General features: G+C 42.8%; 1 protein-coding gene across 2 annotated transcripts in view; it reads right to left on the bottom strand.

Annotated features, from left to right (window-relative positions):
- Window positions 1–4,022: 4,022 nt before the first annotated feature.
- The window catches only part of dpp10 (dipeptidyl peptidase like 10), a 255,717-nt gene continuing 247,695 nt past the window's right edge, over window positions 4,023–12,044 (bottom strand). The window contains exons 22-26 of one of the 2 annotated variants that reach the window (XM_030758245.1): window positions 11,783–11,882; window positions 10,149–10,207; window positions 9,406–9,478; window positions 9,026–9,099; window positions 4,023–4,557 (exon numbers count right to left, since the gene is read on the bottom strand). In XM_030758245.1, coding sequence (XP_030614105.1) covers window positions 4,420–4,557; window positions 9,026–9,099; window positions 9,406–9,478; window positions 10,149–10,207; window positions 11,783–11,882 — 444 coding nt within the window. In that variant the 3' untranslated portion in view covers window positions 4,023–4,419. The remainder of the gene's footprint in view (window positions 4,558–9,025; window positions 9,100–9,405; window positions 9,479–10,148; window positions 10,208–11,782; window positions 11,883–12,044) is intronic. The other variant, XM_030758247.1, reaches the window with a different exon arrangement.

Below are 12,044 nucleotides of genomic sequence, written 5' to 3'. Positions count from 1 at the left end.
AAATGGTCAAACTTGACATTGCTGGAAGTGTGTGTTGCATTAATAACTTATCTTAATTTAAAAGTGTTGACACGGCTCAAATCTGTACTGGGTACATGTGTGAGGAATGAAAGGATGCCACACTGTGATGGAAATGAAAATGATCAACCTACAGAGGCTGGGTCCTATTGTTGTGCCCCAGGGGGAACCCAGGACCCACTGCACCAGTGTAGGGTCTGATAATGGGTCCAAGGATTTCAGCCTGATCCCAATCAGCTACCAAAGCAGCTGAAACTGATTAACCACCCCCTGTGCTACCGACCAGATCAATATCCCGGAAGTTTAACTGACTCGATGCTAAACTCTGATTAAAAAGTGTTCCTTTAATTTTTTTTTGAGCAGTGAATATATGAAGCTCCAAGGGCACTCTAATGTAACCACAACACAGGTTAGTGAAAGTGATGTGACATCATCGATGGCAGTTTTGCATCTGTGGGTTATATGAAGCTGTCAGGATGTGGTTAATGTAGCAAACAGCACTCAGATTAGAATCTGATGAGTAGAGTGTCTAAGTTTTCTTAGACTGATGATGATAAGGTCATCATCAGTTGTGTAGTGTTGAAGCTGCTGCACAAGAACTGCTCAATTAAGTAAAGATAAACATTAATTCATTGTTACTTTAAGACATGAAGCGAGTTAGCGAGTCTGAAAAATTTCAAGAACTGTGGTGAAACTGGCTCTCCTCAGTGTTGCCTTTGGAAAGGAAGAGTCCAAAATGGTGCGTTCATTAGAAGCACCAGATTCAGAAATCGGCAATTAGCTGCATCCAATTAGAATCAATATCAATGTTTATTAGCAGACATATTTTAACATAAGTGAGTAAATCTGGCTTTCATGGACAAAATCCTGCAAAGAAACCAATACTGAATGAAATCAAAGCTTTGCAGGTGATACTCTTGCAGCAGTTTAGCAGCTATCACAACATCCTGAAAAAGGATAAGCAGAAGAGAACGGATGGATGGATCAGATTGTTTTCTCAAGCTTGAGATGTCTGAGGAAAGCAGCCGTCAAACAGAAATGAGCAGTACCAGATGGTGCATGTTTTACTTCTGTTACTTTTTTAGGGTTAGGCCAAGAATTTGGTGGTCTTTGCCCAACAGTAGCATCATTTCCACCAGCTTTGACTGATCCCATGTGGAAATCTGTCTTTATGATTCACGGATTTGATTTGGCAAAGACGTTATGCTGAACGCACTTTCTGTCATGACCCTCCCCATTTATCTGGGCTTGGGACCGACACTAGGAGAACACTGGCTTGTGGCCCCCCTGTGGCACCATGCAGCCATCACTGTTCTTAACTGCTTATCCAATTCAGGATTTCAGGAGGGTTAAAACTTACCATTCATTCATTCCCAGCTGTCATAGGCCAAGAGGCAAGTACACCCTGGACAGGTTACCAGTTCATCACAGGGCTTTTCACGCTCACTTTCACACCTATAGTCAATTTAGACTTACTAGTTAACCTACTGAGCATGTGTTTGGTCTGTGGGAGAAAGCACGACTACCCAGAGAAAATCCACTCATGCAAGCTTTAGTTTAAGAAACCAGAAGCTGTCATTTTTAAGTCTCTTTCATGCATTTTGGCCTTGCAGAGGTTTGGCCATACCAAACAGGTGAAAGTCCAAAAAGAAAGAAGCAGATCTTAGTCCGACTCCAACCCTGAGTGTGTCACCTGCGACCCTGTTAAACAAAGTTTAGTTATAGTTTGATGTGAGAGAACTGCATCAAGACTTTGTTGGTAATTCTCCTTTAAAGGAGAATGATCAACAAAGTCTGCGTTAGGTGCCTTTTTATATTTAGGATGTGACTAACATTTAGCCTTAGCCAGCAGTTTCAAATTTCCATGAATGTCGCCTGCTCTGGCCCCTGGAAGACATTTGACTATGGTCGCTGGTGTCTCTAGCTTCACATTTCTCAAAACAGAGTCGCCAATAACCAGAGTTTGTTCCTCGGCAGGTGGAGAAAAACGGTTAGAGACATGAACGGGTTGGTGGAGCGCCGGGGGCCTCCTCCTCACAGTCACCCAGCCGGCCTGCTTTCCCAGCTGCTTGGAATCTGCTTGGGGGGGAGCTAATGGCGGCTACGTTACCTTGGTCTGCACCGACTACAGGGGCCTGGCTAGCCTCAGGATTTCTGAGTTTCCAATTCACTGAGCCTGGCCTCCAGAGCTACAAACAGACTACATTTATTACATGTATCATTACTGCTGAAGGAGGCCAAGGAGTAACTAAACATGTGACACACACAGCAGGAAAGTGCAGGAGAGACAGGAGAAGAAGCCATGCTGCTAGTGAGTCGGCTAAGAGCTAAGCTAAGAGCTGTGCTAAGCTGGCACATTCCTAAAAACAGATTAAGTGAATAATGTGAATACAGGTGATTCAGCAGCGAGTGTGCTCTAGATAAAGTAGGTGGAGATTACACTGTGAAGATTACACTAACAGGACTTTTACAATAATAAGAGAGAATAAGGTTTGTGGTTGTTTAACACCTGCTGGTCACAGTTGGTTCACATTTTCCATTTGGCTAGGCTGCCATGTTGATGCATTCGTCCTTAAAATAGAACAGTTTGTTTCGTGCTGTAAACCATCAGAGCTGTTCCACATTTTGCAGTGAGACAAGGTGATAAACACCTACCAAACTGTGGCTCTTATAGATCTGAGAATTAACATCTGCTTGGGCATTCAGGCCTGTAAGTGCAGGCAGTGATTAATGCACACAGACATGCAGTGTTGATGCAAGTATGTTTGACTCTAAATAAGAAGCTCTTGCCTGCTAAATCATTAATGCAGGCATCCCGTGGCCATGACAGATGACTCCTTCTCTGTAATGTGACTGCCAAGGTAAAAAACAAATGAAACTTTAGATCCGAGTGTTCAGTCCTGCAAACGAATGTGGCTGTTTGCTTCTCTGCTGTCATTTGTGTTCTATTCACCAGAATGACTCAAAGTTTTTCACTGTTTTTTTTTTTTTAATTTTATTATTATTTATAATCATCACTAGAGGACAATCACAATAACCCCAAAACCTCAACCCTGCCCTTTCCCTTTTGAAAACAGCAAAAAGAACGAGAACAAGCTTTACAAAATCCATCCTCAGAAGAAAATCAACAGCTTAAAGGAAAACGGAAAAGAAATGAAAGTACAAGACATCCAGGTCAAATCAATCCATCCCCATAGACTAAACCTTCTATGAGATCTGACATCTTAAAAATATATTTATGTACACACTCTGCTGTATTGTACTGTACAAAATGTGGCAACACTTGACACATTCCCTGTAGACATGCAAACACCTTACTGACACTGTAAAATTCCCCATCTTAGTTCAGCCATTTTGAATTATTTCCCACCTTTTCTTAATGTCATTTAGTGTCCAAAAATAGGTGAAATGGTTCTTTAATCTGGTGTCGATGCACTGGAAAATGATCTCACACCTTCTTAAAGTTGTGCAACTTGATTTAAGATTCAAATCACATATTAAGATGGAGAACTTTTTCAGTGTGGCGTGAAGCTGAATCTACCACATGGCCTATAAATCTGTTGTCTTCATCCCAAACTTAAGAGTTTCTAAACTGATTGCAATGCTGTGTCTCGAGGACCTGAGTTGACATAGGTTTACATGACACTGCTAATGCGTGACTACCACTGCCAGCAAGTAATATTACAGTATGTTGAACCTCATAAGGCATTGTACATGTCTACACAAGACCGCTGTACAATAAAGTGTGACCCCTAAAGACTGTTTCCATTCAGGGTGGGCGATGGGTTTCAGCAGGAAATTGCACTTATTCAGGATCTGCTCGGGTTGCAGTGAACTTGCCTGACTAAACATTTTTGCAGATGACTGGAGCATTTCCTTGTGCAACGATACAACAACCAAAAGAGAGGTGAGATCAAAGGTGTATATCTGTGTTCTTGTCTTCCACAGACTGACATGGCAAAAATGAGTGAAGCTGAAAGGCAGGGGGGGGGGGGGGGGGGAAGAGAACCATGCACTTGGTTAAGTGTGGATGACTGCAGCCCGGAGAGCCTGCAGAAGATCTTCTGTGTGCTTTGCCGAGAAACTGAGCGTCCCAAAATTTAAATGACTTTATGCTAGACGGCAGTTCGCGCCTCAAGTCCCGGCAATGCGAGTGTCACTCGTCGTGTCCTTTAGCTATCTTTTTCATCACATTTATACATACACAGACACACACTGGAGTGCTCACACACACACGCGCACACACACACACACACACACACACACACACCTTGGGAGCATCAGCAGCTCTACCCCAGTGTCTATTTCTGCTAAACACTTGGTCCAAACACGAAAGGCCTTGACGGATTTTAGCAAAATTCTTCAAGCTCTGCCAAAGGTCTGACCACCAAAGCCCCTTGCCTACTCCTCCTCTTCCTCCTCTTCATCGGGCAGCGGTAGCAACTCCTCCTTCAGACACTCCCTGTAGAAACTGGTCAGTGTGGCATAGAGGTGCTGGTGGCTCTGCTGAGACAGGAAATGCCCCTCATCTGGGTAGATCTGGTGGGTGAAGACATGAAAAACAGTTTTCAGAATGCTCTGCAAAAGCTGAGCTTTCTGCTCTGCAACTCCTCTCAGGTCTGTGGAGCATTTTTGTGTCTTTTAGCATCCTTTTTTGGTTCACTTTCATTCCTATCATTTGTTTCCAGGAGCAGGAAACTATTTTTTAAGCTAAAGCCCTTTAAAAACCCAGTGTAGACTGTTCGCATAGCACCAAACAGAGGGAAGACAAAGTTATTGACCTTTCAGTGAATATATACACTGCCCCCTCCAGAAGTATTGGACCCGTGAGGCCAGTCCCTTTATTTTTGCTGAAGACTGAAAACATTTGGGTTTGATATAAAAAAATCAATATGAGACAAAAGATCAACATCTCAGCTTTTATTTATTTGGATCTGATACAAAGTTCAGAAGATTGCACCTTTTGTCTGAAGCCACCCAAAAATATTGGAACAGACGAACTTAAAAGAGTCTGAAGTGAACAAGAATCAATATTTAGTTGCAAATCCTTCGCCTGCAATAACTGCATTAAGCCTGTGACCCACTGACATCACTAAACTTTTGCATTCTTCTTTTGTGATGCTTTTCCAGGCTTTCACTGCAGCCTCTTTCAGCTGTTGTTTGTCTTGGGGCTGCTGGTGGTGGTTACTCCCTTCAGTCTTCTCTTTAGCAGGTAAAATGCTCTATAGGGTTTAAGTCTGGAGACTGACTAGGCCAGTCTAAAACCCTCCACTTCCTGCCCCTGATGAACTCCTTTGTAGTGTTGGCAGCATGTTTTGGGTCATTATCTTGCTGCACGATGGAGGATCTCCCAATCAGTTTGGTTGCATCTATCTTTAAATTGACAGACAAAACTTTTCTATAGATCTCTGAGTTCATTGTACCGCTACCATCATGGTGACGTCATCAATGAAGATTAACCCCTTAACTGGCAGCAAAAAAATCACCTGACAAAAACTACATAACGCCTTCTGGTCATTATTGGCTCTGAACAACCCATTTCATAGCCTATTAATCGGCTGCGTCTGGTCCGCGGGCCGAATGAAGTGCATTTATATGGCAGGCTAGACCCGCCCATTTTGACTGACACCTCATTCGGCCAATCATGTTAAGAAATGGGTTTCCCAGAGCCAATAATACTCAGAGGGCGTCACGTAGCTTTGTCAGGTGATTTGGTGCAGCCAGTTACATGATTGGCCGAATGACGTGTCAATAAAAATGGGAGGGTCTAGCCTGCCATATAAAAGGGACTACAAACGGCCCGTCACCGGGCCCTTGCCAGTTAAGGGGTTAATGTGTCCATCCCAGAAGAAGCCATGCAAGCCCAAGCCATGACATTACCTTCACTGTGTTTCACAGATGAGCTTGTATGTTTGGGATCAGGAGCAGATTCTTTCTTTCTCCACACTTTAGCCTTTCCATCACCTTGGTAAATGTTCACCTTTGTCCCATCGTTCCATAAGACTTTGTCTCAGATTTTATGAGGCTTGTCACTATACTTTATGGCAATTTCCAGCCTGGCCTTCCTGTTCTTCCTGCTAATTAGTGGTTTGCAGCTTCTGGTGAAGCCTCAGTACTTTTGTTCATGAAGTCTTCTGTGAACAGTAGATTGTGTTACCTTCACTCCTGCCCTCTGGAGATTGTTGCTGATGTTTTAGATGTTAGATTCAACTCATTGTCATTGTGCGCACAAGGCACACAATGATGGTTCCAGATCACTCATCCAGAGACAAGCATCTGCGGTCATGCAGCCAGAGACCGGCGCCACCGTTAGGCAATGTGGTTTAAGTGTCTTGCCCAAGGACACAACGCAGCGCAGGGACAGGGGCTCGAACCTGCAACCTTCCGGCTGCAAGGTGAGCTGCCACTGTGCCACTGCCACTTAGGATCTTTGTTTACAATGTTTCTCTCATTAAAATGCTGCTGTTTTCCTTGGGTTACCTCTATTGCTTTCTTCTCCAGAACATTCCCAATGGTTGTACTGGCTATATACAACTGTGCATGAAGGTTAGGGGTTAGCGTTAAAAAGTCTGATTGCTGCTTCGTTCCGTCCTTCACTGAGGTGGTATCAGTCTGTTACTGAAGGTGCTTTCCTGAAACACCTCCAGGTCGTGCAGTGGGTGTGAACGATTGTTCAGTATGCTGTTCAGTTTCTTTAGCATCCTCACCCCAGTCACCTGCTGAGCAGAGTCCAGTTCAGCCCTGATTGTGGAGCTCACCCTCTTTATGAGTTTATCCAGTCAGTTCCTGTCTCTAAAGCATGCCCCCTACCCTCAGCACACCACCCCAAAGAACAGTGCAAAGAACAGCCACCACAGTCTGGTAGAAGATGAGCAGGAGTCTGCAGATGCTGAAGGATTTTAACCTTCTCTGGAAGCATAATCTGCTTTGCCTCTTCTTGTACACTGCCTCTGTGTGACTGGAGCAGTCCAGCTTATCATCCAGCTGCATGCTCAGGTACCTGTAGCTGGACACAACCTCTACCTCCGTGCCTTGAATGGTGACTGGAGCTGGTGTGGGTCTCTTCCTCCCAAAGTCAGTCACCATCTCCTTGGTTTTACTAATATTTAGCTGAAGGCAGTTGAGGCTGCACCAGTCCACAAAGTCCCCGATCATGCCCCTGCATTCCTCTTCCTTCAACCCATGATCGCTGAGTTATCAGAGAATTTCTGAAGAAAGCAGGTGTAGGAGTTGTGCTGGAAGTCAGAGGAAGGGGGACAGGATGTTCCTTTGTGGAGTCCCTGTCAGCAGCTTGCCGGACACACAGTTCCTCAGGTGAATATACTGTGACCTGCAGGTTAAGCAGTCCATGCGACCATGGCTGACTTTACCTGCATCATCCTCATCTTCTCTCCGAGCAGCTGAGGCTGGATTCTGTTGAAGGCAGTCATGAAGTTGAAAAACAAAATCCCTACAGTCACATCCGAGGACTCCAGGTGGAAATACATCCTCCTACTCCCGTTTGGCTGAAGAGGGTCTATGAGTCACCTCACCCTGGGCTTCAGTTATCCCATGATGCACTACTTCTTGGTCCTCATTTCACTCTCTTTGTGTTTACTCTGCATTTAATCATTAGTTACTATTAATCTCTGGCTCTCTTCCGCAGTGTGTCTTTTGTCCTGTCTCCCTCCTCTCACCCCCAACCAGTTGCGGCAGATGGCTGCCCCTCCCTGAGCCTGGTTCTGCTGGAGGTTTCTTCCTATTAAAAGGGAGGCTTTCCTACCCACTGTCGCCAAGTGCTTGCTCGTGGTTTTCTCTGTAATTATTGTAGGGTCTTTACCTTACAATATAAAGCCTCCTGAGGTAACTGTTATTTGGTGCTATATAATTAAAATTGAATTGAAGTGAATCTTGAAGCTGAATCTAATATAATCTTGGGACTCTGGGATTTCTGGTAACGTACTGGTTAAAATGGACATCATGTAACTGCAGTGCTCTCAGTGTGAAATGTTGTCATATAGTTTATTTCATAAAAATGTGTTCTCATTAAGAAGTGTCACACAATGCCAAAGGAAACTTAACTCTCAGCTCCAACACACTTTATTCCAGTCAAGTGACAACTGTAAACAATACTGTGCTTAACACTAACTCTACTTTTTTTCTTTTTTTTTCAAAACACAAACTGGTAGTTATCATTTAGAGTCCATCATTTCTTTAACAAAGACACAAATTGACTGAGCAGCAGTTTTGTGGTCAGGTGGTCAGTTCCCTCATTGTTTCATGACAAATGAAGCAGACATAATAACTGTAGTCCAGGCAGAAAGTGCTAAACGGCCCTTTTATAACACATTTTATCACATTTTAATTATGACACCCAAAGAAATGTCAGCATGAGGGAGGCCATCATTACACTGAAAAACAGAATAAACTCTTTAGAGAGAAAGAAATCTGTTTAAAAACAGAAATTTTGCTGATAATTTTATGCCAGTAATTGTTTTTCTTTTCTTTTTTTGTTCTAAGTAAAGAAGCCTCCATAAATAGTAGTGAAAATTAACATGTAGTTAAAAAATATTTAAGCCATGCAATGGCTTTTATTCATCACAGAAATGTGAGATAATAATAAGTAATCTAAAAGTATGTGACTCATGCATCTGCATTCAGAACTGCTCCATTTACAGCTGAGCATGGTGAGTTGGCCTTGGGGCACATTTTGGCAATCACAGTTTTTAAATGACCTGCTCTGTTTGTGAGTGCACCAAATCAATATATGATGCTACAGTTTGACTTCCTGTTGATTTCAGACTCTTTCACTTCTTTTAGCTCCACACCCCCCCCGGTTTTGCCTCTCGAACCCTTTGGTGTCTGCATATTCAGTCTGACCTCAGTGAGGCTGGGCTAATTCAACACAGTGTGAAACTTTTAGGACATTTAAATCTATTATTTACAGCATCTGCATAAATGCAAAAAAATACATTTAGATCATTGTTGCAGTCTGATAACCTGGTAATGCCATGTCTGGGTTACACACCTGCATCGAGTAGTTTGCTCCAACTTTCACCAGGTTCTTGACGAGCTCAGCGGTGTGCTGAAAGTGGATATTGGCTGGGAGGAAAAAAGAGAAAAATGTCAGCAAGATTGAGCCTGAATCCTAACCGAGAAAAAAGAATAGACAATCAGATTCCGGGAGAACAGAAATGCCTCAACAAATCCGACATGCATGGTTAATCAGGGAATGTTTTCCTCTGGAAATCCCAGCATCAATTTAGATAACCCACTTTTCCATTTATCTTTTGATTAAAAAGCATTTGCCTCATTACCTTCCAGGATTGCATGCTTCTTTGTGCTCAGCAGTGATGCACCACAGATACCGTATTTTCATTTTTATCTACGATTTATTTTTCCACTTACCATCTGCTGTGCCGTGCACCAGCATCAGCGTCTGCTCCCTAAGAGCCTGAACGTTCTGCAGCACGCTGGAAAACTGCGAGAAAGAGCGGGGAGATAATGAACCGATAGATATGCTAACTGGCATCGAGAAACGAAAATAAAACAAGATGCAGAATGTAATCAAATGAATGGCACTGTACTTAAATTACATTCTACATGCAGACACACACAGACAGAGTCATTCAAATTAATTAGAGATCTTTAAGTGATAAAGTATCTTCCACAGACATCATTTTCTATGCTTGGAATATCACAGATTGTATAAATTATGAGAAGAATGGGGAGCTGCTGCGCAGCCGAAGCAGTGAAATATTTTTTAGGGTCAGATTTGTTGTTTGTGCTTGTAAAAAAACAGTTTTGTTCTTCCTCGCTGCCTCGTTCCCATCACACTGGGACAAAAGCACATCTGATAGCTGAACATCAAGAGGCCTGAGAGCGACAGGCTCACTGCTGCAGCTTGAAAATAAAAAAACTTCAGCATGTGATCTGAAACACCGGAGCTCAGCGTAACCAAAGACAGATGAGTGACAAAATCCTGCAGAGCATTAAAAAAAAAAAGAACAAGAAAAGCAAAGCATCGCTGCCTCTGACTTTGATAGCAGCGGCGTTCAGTAACTGCAGGAGCTTAACTGTAGGTGTGTCACTGATGTTAACACTTTCAAAGATCAACAGGAAACATGCTCGTGGAGGCAGTAAACACACACCTGATATCTGCTGTCATCCCGTAACGGCATGCCGAGGTATCGCTCAGAGAACGCTGATGCTGTGCAAATGAGAAGGGAGACATTCTTAACAGTGCCACTAGCACACAGTGCTTCAGCCGCAGCTGAGGACCTGCACAGAGTGGAGATCCTGCCATTCTGGGCCCAAATGAAACACTTTCAGCAGAGAGGAAATCACAGCTTGTGTTGGTGAAAAAGTCTTTGTGTCATCTCATCATTGCAGAGCACACTTACAGTGGTCTAAAGCTGAGAGGCAGATTCATCTCACTCAGAAATTTCATTTCAGGCGTAAACATTTCAAACAGGCTTTTACTCAAAGACTAAAGGAGAAGATCAAAGAATAAGATTTAGGTTTCCTGAGTTTATTAATAAATGATCTAGGTTCATTTTTTAGGTCCTTTTAGGTTTACTTTAATTGGTTAAATATCCTGTGAATAATCAGTTGTAGTCGATGTGAGCGGCACCTTTTTCAGCTTCTTCAGGAAAGCAGGCGAAAATTCAGTTTTGTTTTTGAGTCTATGTTGTTACATGTGAGATGATAAATTCATGCTTAGGAAAATTACCAGAGTTTTACTGAATCAAGGAGTTGAAGCAATATGGCGATGAGAAATGATAAACGAGGGCGGGGCCACCACAAGTTCAGGACATCAGAAACAGGTGGAGGGAAGACAGACATGGGATATTACCTCCTATCTCCTATTCCCTTTCACTTTTCCTCGACCTCAATGGAAAACATCATGAGGTCAAGGAGAGGTGTGAAGGAGAATCTGACCACACCTGGACTAGAAACCTTTTATTACAGCAGCATAATGTTCACAGTTAACCTGTGAGTTTAAAATTTAGAAATTATATATTCACAGATCAGCATGAATATGATGAATGGTTGGATGGTGCATCACTATGAATTCTGAGATAGCAGCACCTCCTCTCCTTTTATAAAGGATGGTGCAGCCTACCTTCCTTTATTACCTCCTCTAGTAAAGGAGGCAATAAAGGAAGCAGTGAAGCACCTTCCTTTGCATTTGGAGAATTCAAACAGCTCTGACGGCTGCCACAGCAGAAGCTTCCTGAGCAATACTGAGGAGTCAAACGCACCCGTGACATTAAGGCATGTGTGACATGTAAGGAAGAGGAAGACAATGAAATACTCGGTCACTAAGAAAATATGAACATTAAAAAGAAAATCAGTTTAAAATAAATAAATAAAACTAACAAAGACCCAGAACCAGAACATGTTCTCCATGTTATCTGCCAGCAGTATAAGGCAATACAGAACCTTCAGTGTAGTTAGGGTATTCAAGCCAAATAAATAAGGATGGTATGTAATCCAGCACATATAATCTGTGTCTATTTATGTGCTCCATGTTATTGCTGTGGAACAACACAAGCAGAGAAATTGCCTGAAAGCATTCGAGGAGCAAAGTGTGTGAAGTTCACGGGAAAGTCCAGCACAGTGTTTTTACTAATCTCCCACAGTGGGTCACACTACCCCGACAGCACGGCGTTTGGAGGAAGCCAGAATACTAAGTCTTTAGTTTTCCTCCACACAAACAGTCTTCACTCTTCCAGTTACATAAAAACGTATCTTTATGTGATATAAATGTGAATTTACTCACCATAGAGTTTCCAGTCGGTCACTGGTGACATGGCGCACGCACATTTGAACAGGCTGTCAGTAGACTTGAGCATCATTAATGTTATGTAGGCTCCGTATCCCTAAGTGAGCAAACACAAACATTTATTCATCTCTAATTGCTGAAATCCATCGAGTGTAAAAATGAACTCGGATTCAATCATCGGAGTCACTCAGTAGAAATTTTACTAAGTAGCTTCTTGACACTTCATAATTTCAGCAACTGAAGTAAACAGACATTTTTT

The sequence above is a fragment of the Archocentrus centrarchus genome, chromosome 21 (genome assembly GCF_007364275.1).
Source record: "Archocentrus centrarchus isolate MPI-CPG fArcCen1 chromosome 21, fArcCen1, whole genome shotgun sequence".
Classification (NCBI taxonomy): domain Eukaryota; kingdom Metazoa; phylum Chordata; class Actinopteri; order Cichliformes; family Cichlidae; genus Archocentrus; species Archocentrus centrarchus.
The sequence above is the reverse complement of the archived record's forward strand: the minus strand, read 5'-3'. Positions and strand labels throughout refer to the sequence as shown.